Below are 21,526 nucleotides of genomic sequence, written 5' to 3'. Positions count from 1 at the left end.
AACTCTCGGCGGTCGGCGTCTTTTACATCCGAGACCTGCAACCCACCTACCAAAGAAGATGTGTGCGACTAACTAACAAGCAAGCTTGAGCAGCCCAGCCCATCGTCATCGCTGGTTTTTGACGTCAACATCCGTCGAAAAAAAGGGTCCCAGCTCATTCTGAGAGGCTTCATCTGCCTCAATTCGCTTCATCTGATCCGCGACAGACGATAGATCAAAGTCGGCAGCGTTCAATCGCTGTCGCTCGTTTCTGCCCACCATGGCGCCAACCCTTGGTCATGGCTCCTCCCAACTCGGCAGTCACATGCTCCGCAACTCATTCTATACCCACGGTCGCTATGCAAACTGTGGTTCGCCATCTGCTTCGCGACACATGCTCCAAGCCTCGACGAGATCGCGATGCCTAACACGGCCTTCGGTTTCTTCAATTCGAACCTTCGCCTCCAATTCGGGCAAGAGACCGAGATTCTCACAGCGCCTCGGCGAGGCCATGCGCAACACCAAAATCCAATGGTACCAGATCCCTGTCGGTCTAGGTATTGGATTTCTCGGTCTCGTCCAGTTTTATAAGGTCTCTTCCCGTGAGAGGGAGAGATCCGATATCGAGGATGGACAGGAGGGTACTAGGACTCCAAAAAAGCGTGCCAGAATTCGTCCTGATGGTCCCTGGTACGTTGAAATACCTCTCTCTGCCCCTATACCTAGATCAATGCTAACTCAAGTTCAGGCAAGTCCAGGTTATGTCAACTCTGCCCCTAAAGGCTATCTCTAGACTTTGGGGTCGATTCAATGAGCTGACTATCCCTTACTACCTGCGTGTCCCTGGCTTCAAGCTGTATTCTTGGATTTTCGGTGTCAAGTTTGTCACCCCAGCTAATCTTTTATCAAGCTCATGCTAACAAGAACAGCCTTGACGAAGTTGCCGAACCCGATCTCCATGTTTATCCCAACCTAGCATCCTTCTTCTACCGTACTCTCAAGCCCGGTGCTCGACCCCTCGATCAAGATCCTCATACCCTCGTCTGCCCCTCCGATGGCAAAGTTCTGCAGTTCGGTCAGATCCAAGGCGGTGACATCGAGCAAGTTAAGGGTATGACATATAGTATCGATGCTCTCCTTGGAAAGAATACGCCTCCTGCGAGCATTTCAGCCTCAGGCACCTCGACCCCTGCGACCAGCCTAGCTTCCACCGATATTTCGGAAGAGGAAGCTCTTGTAAAGCAGGACGAGGAGTTTGCTCAGGTCAATGGCATTCATTACACCCTTCCCGATCTCCTTTCCGGTGGTGGAAAACAGGCTCCTTCAGCAAAGGATGAATCTATGCCCGCATCTCCTGGTACAGTCTCTGAAGTTCGTGCCGAACTCGCTTTGGGCGAGCGACCTTGGTACGATCTCGTATCACCGGAGAAGTCTACAGCCCTTTACTATGCAGTCATCTACTTGGCCCCCGGCGATTACCACCGTTTCCACTCTCCCACCAACTGGGTCGTTGACCGCCGACGCCATTTCGCTGGAGAACTTTACAGCGTGTCCCCTTATCTTCAGCGAACTCTACCTGGTCTTTTCACCCTGAACGAACGTGTAGTCCTTCTGGGACGCTGGCGCTGGGGTTTCTTCAGCTATGTTCCAGTCGGTGCTACCAATGTCGGCTCCATCGTAGTCAACTTTGATAAGGAACTCCGAACCAACAGCCTGTTGACCGACACAGCTGCGGATCGAGCTGCAGAGGAGGCGGCCAGCAGGGGTGAGGTGTACCACGGATTCGCTGAAGCCACGTACGAGGCTGCTAGCCCTGTTCTGAGAGGCCATGCACTTCGACGCGGTGAAGAAATGGGCGGTTTCCAACTGGGCAGCACTATCGTACTCGTATTTGAGGCACCCGCAAACAAAGTGGGTGAGGACAACAAGCACACCGGTTGGGAGTGGGCTGTGGAGAAGGAGCAAAAGGTAAAGATGGGACAGGCTCTTGGCCGTATTATTGAGTAACGCCATGTCTCGTACAAACAGTAAAAACATAGTTGAGCGTTTGGACATTTATATATAATTGTATACCACTCCATTAATGCATCAGCCAATGAAGCGTTTTCATTTACTTGACTTGCCACCATCGATTAGTCCTCAACTAGCCACTTATCGCAGTGTTCCTAAGTTAGCAGTATATCACACTCTCAATGGCACCGATTTTTTGTGATATAATGATTTTTTTATTCGTCCATTAAGGACATGTCGAGCTCTATACTCTATCATCTAATGCTATTCGCTAAAAATGCAGTTTTCATCCCAATCCAATTCACTGTTCATATGCCTCATAAGACGTTTAAGCGCCGAAAACCTTGACACGCTCCTCGACAGGAATGTACTCCTTGGGGGCGGCCTCGCTCTCCTTAGCACCGAAGACGAGCTGAGCGTTGAGAGTCCATGCGGAGGGGATCTTCCAGGTCTCAGCAACCTTGGCGTCGATCAGAGGGTTGTAGTGCTGGAGGTTGGCACCGAGACCTTCAGCCTCGAGAGCAGTCCAGAGGAGGTACTGCTGGATAGCAGCAGACTGAACAGCCCAGGGCTCGAATCGGTCGGCGTAGACGGCAAACTTGCTCTGGAAGGTCTCGACGGTGGTGTTGTCGACGTAGAAGAGGACAGTTCCGGCAGCGGCCTTGAAGCCGGAGATGCGGCCGGCGGTGCTCTCCCAGCTCTCGGCGGGGACGATGGCCTTGAGAGCGTCGGATGTGATGTCCCAGAGCTTGTCGTGCTCAGCGCCGTAGAGGACGACGACACGGTTGCTCTGGGAGTTGAAGGATGAGGGAGTCTCGAGAGTGGTCTGGTTGACGATCTCGGTGATGCGCTGGGTGGAGATGGGGAGCTTCTTAGAGAGAGAGTAGATGGAGCGGCGGTTCTTGGCCAGCTCGATGAGGGCGTTGGCAGAGAATTTGGCGGCCATTGTAAGAGATGATTTAATGTGTTTGGTATGAGACTTAGTGTAAGTGGTATATGAGTTGAGTGAGAAGCTGATGATGAGATAGATTATACGACGGGGAACAGGTCGAATATATAGCAATGTCATTCTCACTTACCAGACTACGACGGCACTATTCATCTACGTTGCCCCGCCATGTTGGACCCTCCATCGACGAGTTTGATTCCCAAGCACGAATGAGCAATTCTTTGGAATCGTCAATCCCCACTGACTAATAATGCATCACTGGAATTGCATCAGTCAGGTACTATGAAGCTTGTACTAATTTGGTTAGTACGTTTGTAATCCACCGGCTCGCACCTTTTGCGTGCGCGCGCTAAGCCAGTTAGAATTGCCAAAGCATTATTCAGCCGGATATATGAGCCTGACAAGGATAAGCGTCGGCAGTAGAGATCTACCCTGAAGCCATCACGATATTTTTTGACTCGGAATTCGTAACATGATTCCGAGTCATTGACTTCTTTTATGGTTGATTTTAGTCAAGATTATTGGTTCTCGTATACTACTTTTCAAGTATTGATGCTATATTGAACATAGTGACATGGATGAGATGTGTTGTGACAGGTGCATAAATGCCGAGAGCTTAAATCACCCATGCTGACTGTTTAAATGTAAAACATAGTACACACCGCTCTACTCTCTTCACAAGTAATTCAGGTGTCCCTCCGAGTAAAAACTTTATCCCACCTAATAGACCTCAACCTCATACTGAAGAACGAGACACTCAATAACTATTACCCATGTGAAATCTAACTTTTCCTCGGACAGGCTTCCCCTCTCATACCTTGATTCATGAGCACTTCTCTAAGACGCCATTAAAGTCTTCTACTAGCCCCGGATTTCCACCCCACCTTATACCGCTGCTGATTTACAATACGCGCGCGCGCAAGACCGCTGAAGAAGCCGAACGATGTGAGAATTGGAAATTCCGCTGACATAAACACGTTTGAACCCTTGCATCTGCCACAAGCGAGTGCCGGGCCTATCAGACTGGTTCAGACGCCAGAAGAGGAAATCTGGCGTCATCCGTGGCTTGATACGGGAACACGTCTAATGATCCTGCCGTCCAAAATCTGCACTCACCGTTCGGTGAGGGAGGGACGGAACCAGACATATCGCGCAGATTGGACTTCTTATCCGCATGTCGATACAGAATTGGATGTTGAAGGAAATGCGAATTGTAGCCATGATGCCAAAACTGGGACGCGTTGGTTTCATGTCTTGAAGTTTACCACAAGATTTAGAAGAGAAAGTGAATAAAGGATATATCACCAGTGCTTTTCAAATTGCTAAAATGTTTGCTGAATTTTGTAAATTTCGCTTCTCGAATAGGGCAGAACAGGCTCTTGATATTTTTATCCAGGCCAGATTGCCGCCGAGGGTATTTTCCACATAGAAAATAGTCAAGACTCCCAAGAGCAGATGACCGCCCAAACTCATGAACCAATAACGCCTTTACCATGCCCAGTGCTCCTCTCATCTCAAATAAAAAATGCCATATGCTAACCTTCTCGCTTTTGCAGCGGCCATCTAACCTGTGTCGGCCAGCAATCCTTAGTTTGTACAATGCTCCTTCTCCATCAAGCCACCAGTCGTATGGGGCGAACGTATCCAACTCCTTCCAGGGACCAATGGGCTCGGGTCAAGTTGTGAATGAGCCAAACAAGACCATTTACCAAGTCTCGGAGATGTACTTGCCCTCCTCTTTCTTGAGCTTCCAGAAGTTGCGAGCCTCCTCGCGCTCGAGGTTACCCTTCTCCATGGCGACGTCGCAGAGAGCATCCTCGACACCCTCGCCCATACCCTTGCTGCTTCCACACACGAAGATGCGGCCGTCCAATGAGTTGATGATGTACCAGACGAGATCGGACTGGTTCATAACCTCTTCCTGAACGTACTTGCCAGTACCAACTCGGCTCTGGACCACACGCTTGACCTCCTCCTCGTGCACACCCCACTCGCCACTGTAAATCTCATCCACCAAAGAGTCTCGGATACCTTGTAGGACCCAAACCTTGTTGGCGCAGTTGGCCTGCTTGAGACGGCGCTGGACGAATCCACGGAAGGGAGCGATACCAACACCGGCACCAATCAGAAGCATAGGGCCGTCAGAATTGAATTGCTTGGCCAGTGGGTTAGCCATCAAACCCTTGAACATGGGGATGTATATTTGAGGGGTGCGTTCGCCAGCCTCTCGGGCTCTCATAAACTTATGAGCCTGTCGCTCAAAGAAACCGGATCCCACACCAGCACGGCAGCCACGTCGCCAGTCCATGGAGTCGTGGACTGTGACAGCAATCTCAATCAAACGGCGCTGAGCATGCTCTCGGAGGGTGTATGATTCTGTAGGATCGTTGGAAAGAGAGTAAAATCGTGGCATGAGCTGAGCCTGGACGGAAAGCAGTTGATCCATGGGAGGATGAGAGCTGGGGAACGCGTTAAGGATCTGAGAAAGGGTGGTGTGGGGACCACCACGGAAGTCGGAGAACATGCTGGCACCCTCATTGGAGCAGAGATACTCAAGGATCTTCTTCTCATTGGGAGCAGTAGCATGCTCGGCAATGACACGGAGGAGCTCCTTTGTAGGAGCATAAGACTGAATATCGGTGGTCCAGGTAAGGAGCTCGCGGCGGGTAGTGATGAGCTCGCGAGGCTTGTCGTCACCCCAAACGGTAGGCCAGCGGCCCTTGGTTGTCTTCATGAGAACAGGCTTGTCACGCTGGAAACGCGGGATCATGAGGGCATCGAGAATCTCATCCACAGAGATCTCATCGTTGGGGGCCATGACACCGATGGCGCCACCAACTCTGAAGTCGAAAACCTCCTCAGGAGGGTAGTCGGTGATATCAAGATCAAAATGGAATGTTCGCTTCTCAGCACCAGGCTTGGTGAGCTCACGAGTATTATGAATCTTGGCCGGGTAGACGTTGTGGGGAGGGTGCGGTTGGACAAAGCGAGGAGGTTGGATAGAGGTGTCGACGCCCTCATAGCCGGGCCCAGGAACCAGGTAGTTGTTCTTGGGAGAGGAGGATGTGGGGGCTGACTCAGTGTCTGAGCCGAGCGAGATAGCTGAGTCGGAAGGTGAAGAAGTCGGCCGAGGGATTGAGGTGAAGTGGACAGTTTGTTCAGGCATAGGGATGATGCCAGTCAAATTGGCAGGAAGCTTCTCGAGTCGAAGACCAAGAGACTTGAATGCGTCATTGTCAGGCAGAGGAATCTCCTCATACTCGATGCCATTTCGGTCACTCATGCAGCAAGCACCACCACAGCATCGGCCCATGTACTCAGCTGGTGTCTCACCAGTGATTCGCTGAATGTCTCTAGCATTCTGGGCAATCAAGCGTGTAGATGCGCGGCGGCGGCGCTCGAGAGGGATGGCGGGCTCATCTTCTTGGGAATCGGAATCGTCTGAGTAGGTCAATGAAGGTGCAATTGAAGGTGCACCTTCGGCCATGATCAATTCGGGTTGAGGTGGAGCGGCGGGGTTGACGATGCCGTCAATTCGGATAGCAGGAGCAGTCATGATGGGCCAAAAATGTGTATGAGCCACCCGCTGGAAGTTGTGATTGAGCAACTGAAGAGTCGGGTGTAGGTGTTGTTGAAAAGCTCTTCGCAGCGAATAAATTGTGACGGTTTTGGTGAATTCGGTTTAGTCGAGTAAAGTTTGTGAACGGGCGACGTCAGGATTCAAAAAGCATGACGATGCAGCAGCAAACAGGGATTGTAAGTGCTGTGACTGAGAGGTAAGAATGTAGTTTGTAGGGATTGCAAAGTTGGAGATGTAATTGATCGATAAGATACTTCAGTCAAGAAGAAGCTTGGTGGTGTGGAAAGAAGAAGCTTGAGAAAGCTGGAGGGGGCAAAAGACTCAAATACAGGAAGTAGCGGCCGAGAGCGGGCGGGAGGTTTTTTAAAATCCAATCCATTGCCTCTGTTAGGTTCTTTGTTCTGGGCTGCTCTTGCCATTGCCATGGATGCGCCCCGATGCGGGTTGGGGAATCTCCACCGTGGGGCTGGCTATCAGGTGCTTTGCATTGGCACTGTCCTCAGTGTCTTCAGGGGCGTGTCATTAACCATCTACCAATGGATCTCTTCCCGTGTTATCTTATCAGTCTTTACTGCTGATTGATTGACTCTACAAACAAACAGACGCAACGTCCAGTCTAATAGTGCTTGTAACCCGCATAATCATGCTAAATATCAGAACAAACTTTAGTCATGACACAGGTTTCGTGGCATCATATTCAATTCAGGTACATGCGAGGTCAGATAACCTTGCAATCCAATCACCCGGTTATTCTCCTTTCCCCAGGCTCAGACTTAGGTCTAGGTCCAGCCCCAGGGTAAAAGAACCCGAATTCGAGAAGGTGCCTGTCCGGTCCAAAGCGACTCTAGCCCCTAGAGTGGTGTGAACTTGGCGCACGATTCAACAACCAAGATCTGACGATGAATGATTATAGGATGCACAGTAATTGTTTGGTTATGATGATCAAATAGGAGCCTGAGAGTTTGCACATGGTTTGTTGAACAAACTCAAGCTCCGAAATAGGAGAGTTGAAAGTGAATTGCGTGTCTCAATGACCCTGCCGCAATTTCGTTATCAATCAATGCTTGATCAATCACCTTAATCAATCAGTCAGTGCTTTGTCTCAGCTGTTGTAATCAATCAATCAGTTATGTAGCACACGTGGGCCGCAGGGTGTCAGAAGAATTGACCGTCATAAACATAAGGATTGAAATAGTTTAGTCATTTTATGGTAATTTAGAGAAGCATTTTGGCTGCATTATTCTGGTAGTCTAAGCCTAAGAGGACATTTCTTCTGTTGCCCACCTGGTGGGGTCAGCCATCAAGCAATTGTTTCTCCTTTGGATTCATCGTTAACATCCATTACTCGGACTACCCTTTCACAAGCTTCGATACGCGCCCTCCAATCAATCAATTATGCAACTTTTGTTATCGTTTATCGATAGTTGGCGAAGGGTTTCCCTCTCTTTCTCTTCCATGACGGGTTATGATCTAATGCCTGCCGATCCAGTGACCGGATTGTGCAACGAAGGCCGGCTTGCACAAGTCTGATCTCTGATTGGCTCATCAGCTTTGTGCCCCCCTTATCAATCAGCCACCCGACGATCAATTTTCGTCTTGACCCATCAACACTGTTCTAACATTCTGGGCAATCCATTCCAACGTCACGAGATCTCGCTATTCAATGTCCGGCATCCAACTCAACCCTGAGAGTCTTACCATCTTTTGGTAGTTCACAAGCGGGGAAAACAAATTACCAGCTGTTGATATAAAATGGAGGTCGATCAATTGAAACGGCAACTAGAAAAACTAGAAAAGTCAACGTTGTTCTAGGGTAGCAACATCTGCATAACTGCACAACTTAGCCGGCTTCTTTCCCCGACACCACAACGACGACCTCTCACAGTGAGAGGTCGGCATATCCTAGGATCATCGAATCCTTATTTTTCTTGGGACGATGACAGGCTAGACACACGCCCAATTTACCATGATCCGATGAATACAGTGCTGTAAATTACAACACCAACAAGCACTTGAACAAACACATGCGCATCATACGAGGAGACTATTGCTCGGATCTTTTCGGTTCATCGATCATATGCCATTTGAGGGAGTGGTCGGGATCCAACATAAGACACACACACTCATTAAACTCATATGAGGCTCTGTCCGGTTATGCTACAGTACCAGAAGAAACAAGGGTTCGGGACCTGGATCCGACCAGTCACGGCAGGCGTTTAACTAACCGGGTCAACAAGACAACGGTTCCCGGCTTCGGGTCAGGCCACCACAGACACTATAAGTACAGAATGCGCCGTCTAATTCCGCCAATATGGCCTGTCTGTTTCCCAACAATTGAGTCGTATAATTAAAACGATATCAATTACGATTACGCCCGCTCAGACTCTCAGTCTGTTTGATATCAGATCATGGTAAAAATGTCGGAAATACAGGAACTTCCTTTGATCCATTGATCGGTATCCGGCCCACTGCCGACCCTCTCAACTGGTACAGTAAGCGGATTTCATCCCTTCCGATGGCCGAACCGAGCGTTTCCGTGGGGCGTCCCGAGGAAAAGGAAATCAATCACCGCAAGTACGGCGACGCCCGCAAAGCGCTATCTCTTCCCGCGGACAGTCCAGCTTCACTGGTCTGACTAGTTATCAGATCCATATCCTTCACTAAGTACCGACTTCGCAGCCATTTCCCCGCATTCATGATCCAGATTTGTTCAAGTTTGAAGAGTTGAAGGTGTTCAACTCCGAAATCTGAACCGATACAGATGCGCTAACTTGCTGTACAAGTGGCACATACAGTGTTGCAGCGATAATGGATGATCTGTGGCTGCTTCGATTTCTCCACATCAACACAGATCGTGCAATCTGGCATTGTGTGATGTGATCTCAGTATCGTTGTGTGTATTTCACGGCATTGGACTCTATATTCCCGACGCAGGAATGACTAGAAAGGGGTCAAAGTCGGGGTCACATGCCTCCTTTGCTTCACCTGAGGTAGTCTTTGATACACCAACACCAAGTCAAAGATTGCACTGTCTTGGCCTTCGCTGTCTGTTTCTTTCTTCTAGCTCCGAGTCTAACTTGGATACAAACTTGGACACCCCGGCTCCGGGCACTCTTTCCTCGTTTCTCCCTTTCGAATGGCGCATGCCCACCAATCGGATCATCCCAACAAGTCATGGTTGGTGGTTGTTCAGCCTTGGTCCTGGCGCCCAGAAAAAAGTTATCAGATGGATTGGCCTTTATCAATCCAATCTAATCTCGAGAGATGAGACGCATCTCATTAATTACGATGTGCAATTCCACCGATCTCGGAACTGATCGAATGAAAAAGTTTGAGTCAGTTTCACATTGAGAAATATACCCTTTAATGCCCAAATTACCCACTGCTTTGCTGGCACCTCTAATTCTATGGATATATGCTGGTCAGCCATGCTATGCAGCTCAATAGTCTGTGACATTCACGTGTACAACAACACACATGCAGAGGTTGATCAGGCAATCCGTTTCTATCCCACTTGGTCTGTGTCAACTGCACAAGTCCCCCTTTACTTCCATGTCCCCAACAAACATAAACCTCACCAGGGATCCCTTTCACCGACTGAATTTTGTTATTACAGAAGCTATTGTTTGGGCAGGGATCAGGGAAAACGAGTCTTTTTTTTCACGTTTCTGTCCCACTGAAAAGATGGCGCCGTCTTCAGCCCTGGCCCAGGTTGATGGGTCTGTCAGTCAGCCACGATCAGATAAGATGGAAAGATAATTGCTTTTGTTTTGTGGGCTCTAACCAAGTACCGACCCAAACAGGGATGTTGGCTGTCAAGGTCAGCGTTAGCCTGAGAGTTGTCCCCCTTGGCTTGTCTTGCTTTGAGCACTCCCCTATGCACTCGTAACTAACATCAAATTTGATGAGTCTCATTCCTTGCAATACCAACCGACCCGGGCCCCTTTCCCTCACTCCGTGTCAATGCCGAGGTAGTCAGACACCCTTCACCAAACCTGAAAATCCATCTGATGAACCCGAGCCTGCCCGTCATCACTCCCCTGACGCTCCAACTTCTGCCGTTCTTCCTGCTGCTCTGCAGCTGATACCTTGGTAGCCAAGCTTTGCTGTTCTTCGTCCTCACTCACATCCAGGTATGCCAGCTTGATGCGGATCGATCCCGTTGTGGTTCCGTTGCAACGAAGAGTTTGCCATGTATCAAGTTTTGGGAGCCTTTCCTTTGTGACCAGTTCACAAAGGTCGACATACACCTCCCCAATGAGCTCGAGCATTTGAGCACCCCACACTGAAACCCTCAAGTGGTAGCACATCGGTGAATTATGTACTCGGAATCTGAAGTCCTCATTCCTAGATCCATATCAGCTTCACGATACTATTGGTTGGTCAAGAGAAGGATAGTCATATGGTAGAGACCCAAGCTTGACCTTATCCACTTAGTGATTAGGAATATTTCACTCACCATGTTGGTTTCGATATTGCCTTTTCAGCGGGTCGACTCTGCTGAACATCGTATCCATACCAGAGCACGCATGTATGCCCAATTCTGTCGCCATTCAATTCTGCTTCGCCAATCGAAACAACTAAGCGACTGGATCCTCGGCTGCTCGAGCCCGCTCTTTGTTTGATACTAGAGCGTGTGATGGGTGTCATTGGAGTCGGCCGATCTGAGCCCAGGAGCTCTACCGACGATGGCTTACTTCGTCTTTTGCCCGCTCGTACCTTAGTAGCAAGGGAACTCATCGACCCATCCATTGGTAATCGATTCTGTCTCAATGCTACCAAGCTTCCTGGTCGTGATAGGTACGAGTCATATCCGGAGTCAAGACTGCTGAGTCCTGACGCGGATCTTGGTGGGGAAGTGCAGTCAAATGGACCACTAGTTTTGTTTCCTGCAGCATGTCCAGTAATAGGAATCGGTGTTGCTGCCCCGTCCTTTATCATGTCTTTAGACAGGAGGTTTCGGGTTCTCACATATCCCACAAACTGAGTCGCCGGATGCTCTGGTAGCAGATCCCATACGACGACAGGCACAGACAAGACCATAAGAGTTGAATAGCTGCGGTAAACAGCTTCAACACTTACATGCTTTGCCAACAGTGGAAACTGCTTCAGCCATCGACCGCAACTCGCGGCATCAAAGACTTGATCCTCTTCTAACGAAACTGTCAAAAGCACATGCGGTGCCATCCGCTGCCCTTTGGCGTCCGTAGCCAGCAAGGCCGGGATCGGGAAGCAGTTGTCTGGCTGCATCCTGTCTGTGAAGTTTTCAAGGCTTGGGTCAGGAATCGCCCGACATGATGAAAATGAGGCAGACTCTTCATCCTCTTGCATCCTTCTGCCCAACGTGATAGAGGCAGCAAGTGGATTGGATGTTGAGACAATGTAAGTAGGTGTTCTCCTTGCCTCTATCGGTACTCCTTGCGAAGAACGTTCAGGAGGAGCATGTTTGAGCCGAGTCAAGATCTCGCTATGCAACATAGCGGCAGAGAAGGGGAGTTGTGAAGCCCACTCTTTCAACACCTCGATCAAGGTATGAGTGAACGACTGCGCGCCTGGTAGAGACGTCCACGTCTCGAACCCACAAGCCGCAATCGTCTCCATCATGTAGTTTGTTCGCTCGGTGAGAGGGGCTGCGCTTGCAGCGGCGCAACAGTCGAGGAGTAGAAGGACATCGCATTGTGCTGTTTCAAATAGCTTTTGAATCGCAGACCACTCGACTGATGCGTAAGTCCTGTCTCTTGTGCTGTGTTACTATGTCAGTTGTGAGTAACTAATGATAGAAGGAGATACCATACCAGTGCCACGTCGACTGTCGTGCCTTGTTGATACTCCCGTGCCCTCCGTAGTAAACAATAAGAAGAGTATCCTCATCTTCGTTCTTATCCACAAAATTCAATACTTGCTGGTTCAATTTGCGATGCGAGTTGGCAGTGGGAATAAGGAACTTGTGAGTTGCGAATCCGTACACTTGTTCAAAGACGGTTTGCAACTCGTCGAGTTCCAACTCAACCTGGAGTTCATCTTCATCCCACTGTATCAGAAGGACTTGAACATCGCTATATCGAGAATACGGTGAGTTGGGAAATGCTTTTCTTGCTGACTATAACGTATAAGCAATATACTGATATACCATCATCAGAAAGTACTCACTGCCTGGAGATCCTCGATGAAGCGGTTGAAGTTTTTCATGTGATGCTGTGCCTTTTCTGTGTCATGCGTCGAGAGTGGTGGCAGGCACAGATTGGAATTGAGAGACAACGAAGTATGAGACGATGCATCGGAAGCTTGCTGCTCAGAATAAGAGGCTGAATTACGGTGATATCGCGATGATACATACCACGAAAGGACTTGATGTACTGCCACTTGTCGAGCTGGGGATACCATCGAAATTAGCTCCGAGTCCGTGGAATTCTGCCATATTCAAATGCTAGGTGCAGTTCTACGAAGAAGATGGAATATGAGGCTACACATTAAGAGAGACACGTACATTACACAGTCAAGGACGGGGAATATATAGGAGCCAACAACTTCACAAATATGCAAGCAACTCCTACCATGTTCTTGCTGCTCCCCCACGGAGAGTGAAAATTTTTCCTTATCTGCCAGCTGGCTCCCTCAACAAAGTGAAGATCAAGTTCACATATTGGCTGAACATCGCCCGGCTGATTTTGCGATCCATGAAGGTGGCTGCGGCTGCCTCGTCTGAGCCGCCCTGATTGCTGGCAAGGCATACAAGCAGGACCTATATATGACGAAAAACTCGGACGAGCCAACGAGAGTACGAAAATCCTTTGTGAAAGCAAGGTTTTTGCTGTATTGTGATATGAAAAACTTTTCATCGACGGGCGTCTGGGTAAGCATTGGTTGTGATGATTGGTGTACGAGGACTTGAAAGTGCAACAGGAACAGCATGGGGAAGAAGAGGGGGAGCGGAGCGGGTCGAGAAATGAACATGAACCGTCATGTTGGATGGGCGAACCATTACTATTTTCTGGGGTGCAGATTCTGCAACATGTAGTCGGCTCGATTGGGCAATTCGGCCTGTTGTGAAGCTGAAGTTGGTGTGCAACTCGTACGACTATATCTCGTCTCACTCTGACCCTCAGAGGCTTGGCGACATGGATCTTGAGAAGCTGAGGATCTCTACCAGTTATAGGATTGAAGCGAGTTTCTTGACTGCATCACGAGACGAGACTGAAGGACTGAACTCGAGTTTCATGGTCCATGGCCAAGACCAAGTGAAGCATTCTCACAACCTAGAAACCGTAAACTTAAACATCAGTATCAAAGTCCCTGTCCAACAAGCGCTTTGCCGCACTGGCGTCTCAAGAAAAAGCCCGAGTCGGGCCTTTAAGAATATGCATATCTCAAGATCTCATCTGAGCAAAGGGAGGCGAGAAGATCTGATGAGATGAAGCTGACTGATGATGGGAGTTTCAAGACAAAGCGCAGGGAACCGATAAGATAAGAGGGATGTGGGAGAGATCCCGTTGATTAACGTGGCTATCATTGGTGTTGAAGCTGAAAAATGGGGTAAACGAGTCTCATGTTCACCCTGTCCAGCATGTCGGCGACGTAGATGTAACACCTGATACGCCAAATTTGTTGCGGCGCGTATCGTATTATCGCGTCTAATATTGAACGGAGGAACGGAATTGAGGTTCAGACTGGAACTTGGACTGGACTCAGATATTCAGGGATGATTTTGACACGGTCGCTGTCATAGAACAAGTTGGCCGATACCGACATGTCTGTAGGGCAGAGAGATCATCAAGGGATCCTAGAGTTCCCAGACACGCAAGGGCCTTTTTACTGCAACGGAAGCTGACATTTCCGCTGCTGGTCAGTGGCGCTAGTTTATGGAAGACCCGACATCCGAGAGCTAGGGCCATTCCAGAACATATTTTCAGTCTCTAGACTATGTCGAGTCTGTAGAGTATCAGGGCTTGAAGATCCAGCATCGTGAAGAGATGGATAAATATCAGAGTCAAGTACAATATCCCAAGAAGCAATCATATATAACATGGGCAAGGTTTCTCACACCGGGAAAGGCACACCTAAACCTTCTTCCTCAAGGTTGAAGCTATCCAAAAGACTACCTAGACTAGTTGCTCGGTCACTCCAAGTGCCGATATACTAAACCATAGTCTTTTGTCGGCAATTGATTAGTTCAAGTCATCGATTGGCTGCTCATACGAATTAATTCCAATCAATGATGATCATCGGAAAAGACGGGCGGGAAGGGCAATGCACATCTCACTTTTACTGTATACGCAACGGTCTAAGCACATTAGCACAGTCAACAACTCATCGAGTTTCTGTCCAATACTGGCTTAGAATGGAAGGAGTATGCGCGCTACTCTTACACTAACATCCGGAGATGGTCCTTCCCGAGAGGTTTTCCTCTCTACCTAATACTGTTTACTGCCAAAAGGGCCAAAGCAGAAGCCCAACTTGTTTCAGACAAACAAATAATCAAGTGACACAAAGTATGAATCGTCCCAGTCCAGCCTGTGCAATAAGAAGATCAAAGCAAAAGAAATAAACATACTTTTACCCCGTTCGGCTTCCGTCTTGGCTGGAGTCCATGTTTCTTGATAGTCCGATCGCAATCTGGGATCCTCTTGAGTTAAGATCCATACATATGAATCGAAAACTACAAACGGACACTTAATTGCCCACCAATCCATGGACTTATCTTTCTTTCTTTCTTTTTCAATTCGCTTTCGCTTCGGGCATTTTTGTTTAGCAAAAGTCTCGCCGAGCCTTTGTTGATCCCTGAGCCCATTCCCTCTCGTGGTGGAGACGCTCTTCTGATACACTGCTGATACCCAGGCACTTATAACACATCACGACTTCCATATTCGTTTGAAACCGAAACTCGACATAGAGGGATTCCTTTTGATACCTATCGAAAACGTTCTCTTTATTTTTCGTATCCTTTGTTCCAAACTACCTACCTCAGTTCTTCATATTCAATATGCAGAACACTTCTAGTCTACCCGCCTCACCAGTTGGTGTCAACGTTCAATATCCCCAACTCGTCCTCGAGGGAAAGCGTACCGGATATTACATAACTTTCGCTCTATTCGCCCTCACAATATGGTTCATACTGCCCAGGAAACAAAGGTCTCAACTAGAGGTTCCCTTATACAAGGCTTCCAAGACCAAATGGATCTTTAATGCCGAATCATTAATCAAAGATAGCTACACAAAGGTTTGTTGTCCTGCAGTTGTGCTTAAAGACACCACATATGCTTATGCTGTACTAGTTTCGCGATCGAGTATATCAAATCAAGGCTACTGAGGGAGTACAAGTCATGGTACCTGCAAGCTTGGTGGGTGAACTCAAAGGACTCCCAGAAGATGTCCTTAGTGCAACAGAAGCAGTCTCAGATGTAAGGATCACCTATCACTAGTATGTTTAAACAGTATGCTAACATATCAATAGGCTCTGCAAAGCAAGTACACCAAGTTCTCACCAGGCCATAATGGCGAAACACTTGCACTCTTGATCCGAACAAAGTTGACCCAGAACCTCACCCGAGTGGTACCTCGTCTCAAGCAAGAGCTAGAGTACATCTTGGCCACCGAATTTCCTGCCTGCGAAGACTGGACGCCTGTGAAATGGCAACCCTTTAGTCTTCGTGCCATCACCCGCCTCAGTGGCAGAGCCTTCGTCGGTCCCTCCCTCAACCGAAACGAGCAGTGGATGGATACCACCATCAACTTCGCTGTTCACGTCTTTACCGCATGTGTCAAGCTCCAATTCATCCCTGAGTGGGCTCGACCTGTTGGCCAGTACTTCGTGTCAGAACTACGCCAAATTCGAAAGGACATCAGCACCGCCAAAGAATTGCTCAAGCCCATCCTCGAAGAGCGACTTCAGGATATGGAACTCTCCAACGGCGAAGATGCACCTGATGATATGATCCAATGGCTTATCGATGCCCTACCCGAGGGTGAGAAGGGCGATCTTACAACCCAGGCTGAGTTGCAGCTTATCATTGCGGCGGCGTCTATTCATACCACCAACAACCTCCTCTGCGAATGTCTTTGTGATCTAGCAGCATACCCAGAAGTTCAAGAAGAACTACGCCAGGAAGCCTATCAGATTCTCGAGGTAGAGAATGGCTGGGAGAGGAAAGAGAGCTTGGCCAAGCTGAAGAAGCTTGATAGTTTCATGAGGGAAGTCCAGCGCCTTAGCGGAAACATCAGTGAGTCCCCTTCTCAGTTCCACTTATCTATATCCACACCCAACTAACCAATATGCAGCATCTTTTATCCGCAAGGTCATGAAACCCATCTCTCTTTCTGACGGTACCCAGTTACCCGCAGGGACGAAGGTCCTCGCCCCTCAAGCAGGCATCGCTCTTGATGAGCGCTATTTCCCCGACCCTGAACGTTTTGATGCTTTCCGCTTCTACAAGCTCCGCCAAGAGTCCAGTGAAGCCAATCATCGATGGCAGTTTACATCTCTTGACGATACATACACCAACTTTGGTGCAGGCAAACATGCTTGCCCAGGTCGCTTCTTTGCCAACAATGAGATGAAGCTTGTGTTGGCGCATCTGCTCATCAACTACGATATCCGTCTCAAGGCCGGTGAGAGCCGCCCGAAGCCTATGACTGTGGTTATGGCCAAGGCGCCTTCTCCAGATACTGAGTTGGAGTTTCGACGAAGATCCGTGGTAGCTTGAGCGAGAGATGAGCGACAATACTTTGATACCCAGTATATAACCTTTCAAGTACATAGACTAGTAGATGCACATACAGATGCGTCACAACATATATAGTACACCATAGATCATAGCCCTAGAACAGATCTGGTTCCAATAGAAGCTTAATCTAATCATTGACCAAACCGATTGACAATATGTTTAATGACAACACGCTGAAGGGATACGACATGCATTACTCGAACTGTTCTAATCTAAAAGACACAACACAGGGACTCCGAGCGTGGCTATCGTGGGGGGTATCATGAAGTCGTAGGCCAGACCGACAAGAGCCACTAGCCTGGCCTTATAGCATCGTACAATCCTCTCTGATCCCGTGCCATCTCTCTCTCCGACCACTCATTAAACAAACAAACCGACGGTGCTTCCGAAAGGTCGAGGTGGAGTTGCAGGCGCAGCTGGTGGAAATGAACAAAAATGGGCCCGTAGTCTTGCGAAAGAAAAAGCAAACTAGTGATTGATATCCGTTGTTCTTTTTCAAGTGCCTTTTTTGGGGAATGCGCAGGTCCAAAAAAGGCTTTAAGATTCGGACAAACATTTGATATTTACAGATCCAACCCACCCGGAACGCCCCTCGCCGTTGTTGAAGAAAAGCCGTCAACCATTTTTTCCCTGATGCAACAAGCTGAAGACAAATAAGTCTACCGGGAACCGTGAGATACCTGGGAAACCGCATGACACAAAGCAGACCATCTCTTGCAATCTTCATCCTAAGCGAAATACACAGCATGACTAAATTAAGTCATCTATTGCTTGTAGCGCTGGTACTCGCCGGCAACCAGACAATGGTCACGCTCGAAGGGTTCTATGGACAGGTTAGTTAAGGCACTTGATAGTCAGGCTTCAAGAAAGGAAACATACCAAGAGTAAGCTGGAACTTGGGCTTGATGGACTCAGCGCGCATCTTCTGGACCTCGTTGGCGAAGACCTCAGCAGCGGGAGCAGTAGAGTCGATACAGTTGGCCTTGATGGAGATGAGAACACCACCGCCAACCTTGAGGAACCAGTTGGCGTTCATGGCAACAATACGGGCCTGATCGGGCTGGGCAACATCGGCAAAGATGACGTCGACCATGGGGACGATCATGCGGTAACGGGCAGGCTGACGAGCGTCCTCAACAATGGGGACGACGTTGGGTCGCTTGGAGGCCATGGTGATAAGATCACGGCCGGATCGGGAAGAGAACTCGACGGCGTAGACGTAGCCGGTAGGTCCGACAATGTCAGCGACGTGAGAGACGGAAGTACCAGAGGCACCACCGAGGTAAAGGACGCGAGAGCCAGGCTTGATGTAGATTTCATCAGCACCACCGGCGATGGCAGCGCAAAGCTTGCTTCGGAAGGGGTTCCACATGCGGTACTCGATCTTGGTGGTAGTGGTAGTTCCGTCGTCGTTCTTGACGACCTCGTCGACAGAGATACGCTTCTCGCCGTAGACAGACTCGCCGGGGGTTGTGTTGCGGGTAGCAAGACCATCTTCCTTACCGCCGCGAACGACGAAGACACCGGGGTGACGGTGAGGCTCCTGTGAAGAAAAAAGTTAGATCGCAAAACTTCGCGAAAAAAAAAAAGTTGACTGAGGTTCGACTTACGACAATGACCTTGGCACCACCTCGTGCGCCAGCAGCACCACCGCGACCACCACGGGGAGCACCTTTTCATCTTGTTAGCATTGTAGTCATGTTGTTTCTGAGTAGTAATGCTTACCTCGTCCACCGCGAGGACCGCCTCGTCCACCACGATCACCGAAGCCGCCACGGCCACCACCTTTGCGAACAGTCAGTTTTCAAGTTCAAAATGACCACGACAACAACGCCGCGAGAGCGCAATGCATACCTCGTCCACCGCGCGCACCACCACGGCCGCCAAAGCCACCGCGATCACCACCGAAACCACCACGACCGCCTCCACGAGCGCCGCCACGGCCACCACGAGCACCTCCTCTGGGAGTGAAAGGAGCCATCTTATTCGATTTGAGAGGGATTGAACAAGATTAAAAGATTAGATACGACAATTAGATTGTTGTCGAGAGATATTCGAAGCGCGGAAAGATTATCGAGTAAAGGCGGACGTGGATCAAAGCCCAAATTGTCTGTTGTATAGCCTTGCCTGGGGGACGCTGGGCGTTCTGGGAAACTTTGAGAAAGAATTTTTTGAAGCTCTCTGAAGCTCAGACCCACTTAGTTTATGCAAGTTTCTCCGACTCCGAGGCGGGTCCGGGGATAGAGCGGCTGATGTAGCTTCGACGCATGCAGTCTTCACGTGTAGATAAAAGATAAGAGTCATGTGATATGGCTCGAATGGCTGTATACTAGTTGGGATGCGATATCACATCACGACAGCCATTGAAACGGTCAAAAGTGACTATTTACATCATTCTAATGGAATCTTGGCACTCTGATATCAACCTCGAATTTCTGCGAATTATTTGCGACTTTTTTCGTTGATTTCCAGTTTTCGCACAAGCAGGGCAGGCGAACCCTAAGGCCTCTTTCCCAATTGAGTGGGGAAAGCGAGTTTGTGGTCCCCGACCTGTTAGGGCAAGAGCTTCAGATTTTCCCATTTTCAGCCCGCCAACCCACGTCCCGTCGTCGAAACCGTCACTAACCACCCAAGTCGCCGAGATGGTCAGTAATTACGCCCCCAGTCGATCGCCATGACGAGAAAGAGAAGGATATGCTGTTGTACGAATTATCAGGAATTTGCTGGTGCAACTTTCGACGAGAAACGTCAACGTTGGCATAATCGGAATATGCGTTGTGGTGATGGGCTCAATTTTGCGGAAGTCATGACTGACTTGGTTTTTTCCACTTGAACAGGTTCGATACGCTGCCACCGAGATCCAGCCCGCGAAGTCGGCCCGCGCTCGCGGTGCCTACCTCCGAGTTTCTTTCAAGAACACTCGCGAGACCGCCCAGGCCATCAACGGCTGGAAGCTTCAGCGCGCTGTTACCTTCCTCGAGAACGTCAAGGAGCACAAGGAGGCTGTCCCCATGCGACGATACGCCGGCTCCACTGGCCGCACCGCCCAAGGTACGACATATCCGAGAATCTTCACCCGCTAGCGATGGACTTTGAGAAATTTGGAGGAATCGCAGACGAGTGGGAAAAACGTCAGAGGGAACAATATGCTGACGGACTTCATCAATAGGCAAGCAGTTCGGTGTCTCCAAGGCTCGATGGCCCATCAAGTCCGCCGAGTTCCTCCTCGGTCTCCTCAAGAACGCTGAGGCCAACGCCGACGCCAAGGGTCTCGACACCGGTGCCCTGATTGTCAAGCACATCCAGGTCAACCAGGCCCCCAAGCAGCGCCGAAGGACATACCGTGCCCACGGTCGTGTATGTTGTCCAAATTATCCGACTTGAAGCTTCATCTCTAACATCGATCTAGATCAACCCTTACATGTCCAACCCCTGCCACATCGAGCTCATCCTGACCGAGGGTGAGGAGGTTGTCCAGAAGTCCCAGGCCGTTGAGCGTGAGCACCTCAGCTCTCGCCAGCGTGGTGCCCGCCTCCGCAAGGCTATCACCGCTGCTTAAGCAAATCAACAACCTTCTTCTCAAATAGACAAAATTTAAGCGCTGGTTGAAAACTGGGTTTACGTCGGGCATCTTCTGTGTTGTAACTATGTGACTCTTGACAAGTCTCTTGAACAAAGAGGCACAACACCAAGATTACAAACAAAACTCGATCAATTGTTCTAGGGTTTTTGCGAGGGTGGTTCGTGGCTTTTCATCTCCTGGTGTATGGCAGGCTACGGTAAGCATGGCATTAAAGGGAAACGCATGCAAAAATTCGCAAGGTTTCTTGACGAAATAAAATCATTCAAGTCCTCCTAAGTCCCGTTCGTGATCCCGGTAGCCATGTGACGTAGTGCAGGCAAACCAGTCGTGCTTTTCTTGGCTTGGATAATGGAAATGAACATATTGGTACAACACACCGAGCCTCACCATCCCTCCATCTCCAAGAACAACTGATACTTACGAAAATAGACCTTTTGTTTTGCTAGTCAATCTATCGAAAGAAGTTTCTTGTTTTGTAATGCTTGCTATTGGTTCGCAAACTATCAGAACGGACTGCGGGACGGCGTCCGTCCTTTCAGCAACAGTTGTAAAAGCAAAATCATCTCGCTTGGGGCTATCAATGCATAACTAGACATCCCATCTGACTAGTTCTGTTGTGCCCAGATATCGTGAATCGTCCTCGTTTTTGTTCTAAAGCAAATACCAAACGCCGTTTCCCATCTTCACCCATACCCTTGCATGAA

At 49.1% G+C, this 21,526-nt stretch overlaps 7 protein-coding genes across 7 annotated transcripts; 3 read left to right on the top strand and 4 right to left on the bottom strand.

The window, feature by feature from the left end:
• Window positions 1-259: 259 nt before the first annotated feature.
• FIESC28_00044 (uncharacterized protein) lies at window positions 260-1,986 on the top strand (the record flags this gene model as incomplete). The annotated part of the gene is made up of 3 exons (XM_031154195.1): window positions 260-669; window positions 728-859; window positions 909-1,986. 3 exons carry the CDS (start codon window positions 260-262, stop codon window positions 1,984-1,986), a joined length of 1,620 nt encoding a protein of 539 aa, XP_031021772.1.
• A 331-nt stretch (window positions 1,987-2,317) lies between these two features.
• FIESC28_00043 (uncharacterized protein) lies at window positions 2,318-2,935 on the bottom strand (the record flags this gene model as incomplete). The annotated part of the gene is made up of 1 exon (XM_031154194.1): window positions 2,318-2,935. One exon carries the CDS (start codon window positions 2,933-2,935, stop codon window positions 2,318-2,320), a length of 618 nt encoding a protein of 205 aa, XP_031021771.1.
• A 1,708-nt stretch (window positions 2,936-4,643) lies between these two features.
• FIESC28_00042 (uncharacterized protein) lies at window positions 4,644-6,494 on the bottom strand (the record flags this gene model as incomplete). The annotated part of the gene is made up of 1 exon (XM_031154193.1): window positions 4,644-6,494. The coding sequence occupies one exon, from the start codon at window positions 6,492-6,494 to the stop codon at window positions 4,644-4,646; it is 1,851 nt and encodes a 616-aa protein (XP_031021770.1).
• A 4,010-nt stretch (window positions 6,495-10,504) lies between these two features.
• FIESC28_00041 (uncharacterized protein) lies at window positions 10,505-12,936 on the bottom strand (the record flags this gene model as incomplete). The annotated part of the gene is made up of 5 exons (XM_031154192.1): window positions 10,505-10,865; window positions 10,978-12,261; window positions 12,314-12,618; window positions 12,669-12,806; window positions 12,856-12,936. The coding sequence occupies 5 exons, from the start codon at window positions 12,934-12,936 to the stop codon at window positions 10,505-10,507; spliced, it is 2,169 nt and encodes a 722-aa protein (XP_031021769.1).
• A 2,562-nt stretch (window positions 12,937-15,498) lies between these two features.
• On the top strand, window positions 15,499-17,218 carry FIESC28_00040 (uncharacterized protein; the record flags this gene model as incomplete). Its single annotated transcript, XM_031154191.1, has 4 exons — window positions 15,499-15,735; window positions 15,791-15,916; window positions 15,970-16,735; window positions 16,794-17,218. The coding sequence occupies 4 exons, from the start codon at window positions 15,499-15,501 to the stop codon at window positions 17,216-17,218; spliced, it is 1,554 nt and encodes a 517-aa protein (XP_031021768.1).
• Window positions 17,219-18,003: 785 nt separating this feature from the next.
• Window positions 18,004-19,220, bottom strand: FIESC28_00039 (uncharacterized protein; the record flags this gene model as incomplete). Its single annotated transcript, XM_031154190.1, has 5 exons — window positions 18,004-18,062; window positions 18,119-18,782; window positions 18,850-18,911; window positions 18,965-19,024; window positions 19,094-19,220. The coding sequence occupies 5 exons, from the start codon at window positions 19,218-19,220 to the stop codon at window positions 18,004-18,006; spliced, it is 972 nt and encodes a 323-aa protein (XP_031021767.1).
• Window positions 19,221-19,881: 661 nt separating this feature from the next.
• FIESC28_00038 (uncharacterized protein) lies at window positions 19,882-20,798 on the top strand (the record flags this gene model as incomplete). The annotated part of the gene is made up of 4 exons (XM_031154189.1): window positions 19,882-19,884; window positions 20,077-20,290; window positions 20,409-20,596; window positions 20,649-20,798. 4 exons carry the CDS (start codon window positions 19,882-19,884, stop codon window positions 20,796-20,798), a joined length of 555 nt encoding a protein of 184 aa, XP_031021766.1.
• Between the last annotated feature and the right edge of the window lie 728 nt (window positions 20,799-21,526).

Source organism: Fusarium coffeatum (genome assembly GCF_003316985.1).
Source record: "Fusarium coffeatum strain FIESC_28 chromosome Unknown BRIP53273_contig_1, whole genome shotgun sequence".
Classification (NCBI taxonomy): Eukaryota; Fungi; Ascomycota; class Sordariomycetes; order Hypocreales; family Nectriaceae; genus Fusarium; species Fusarium coffeatum.
Note: the sequence above shows the minus strand (reverse complement) of the source record. Positions and strands in the feature narration are given on the sequence as shown.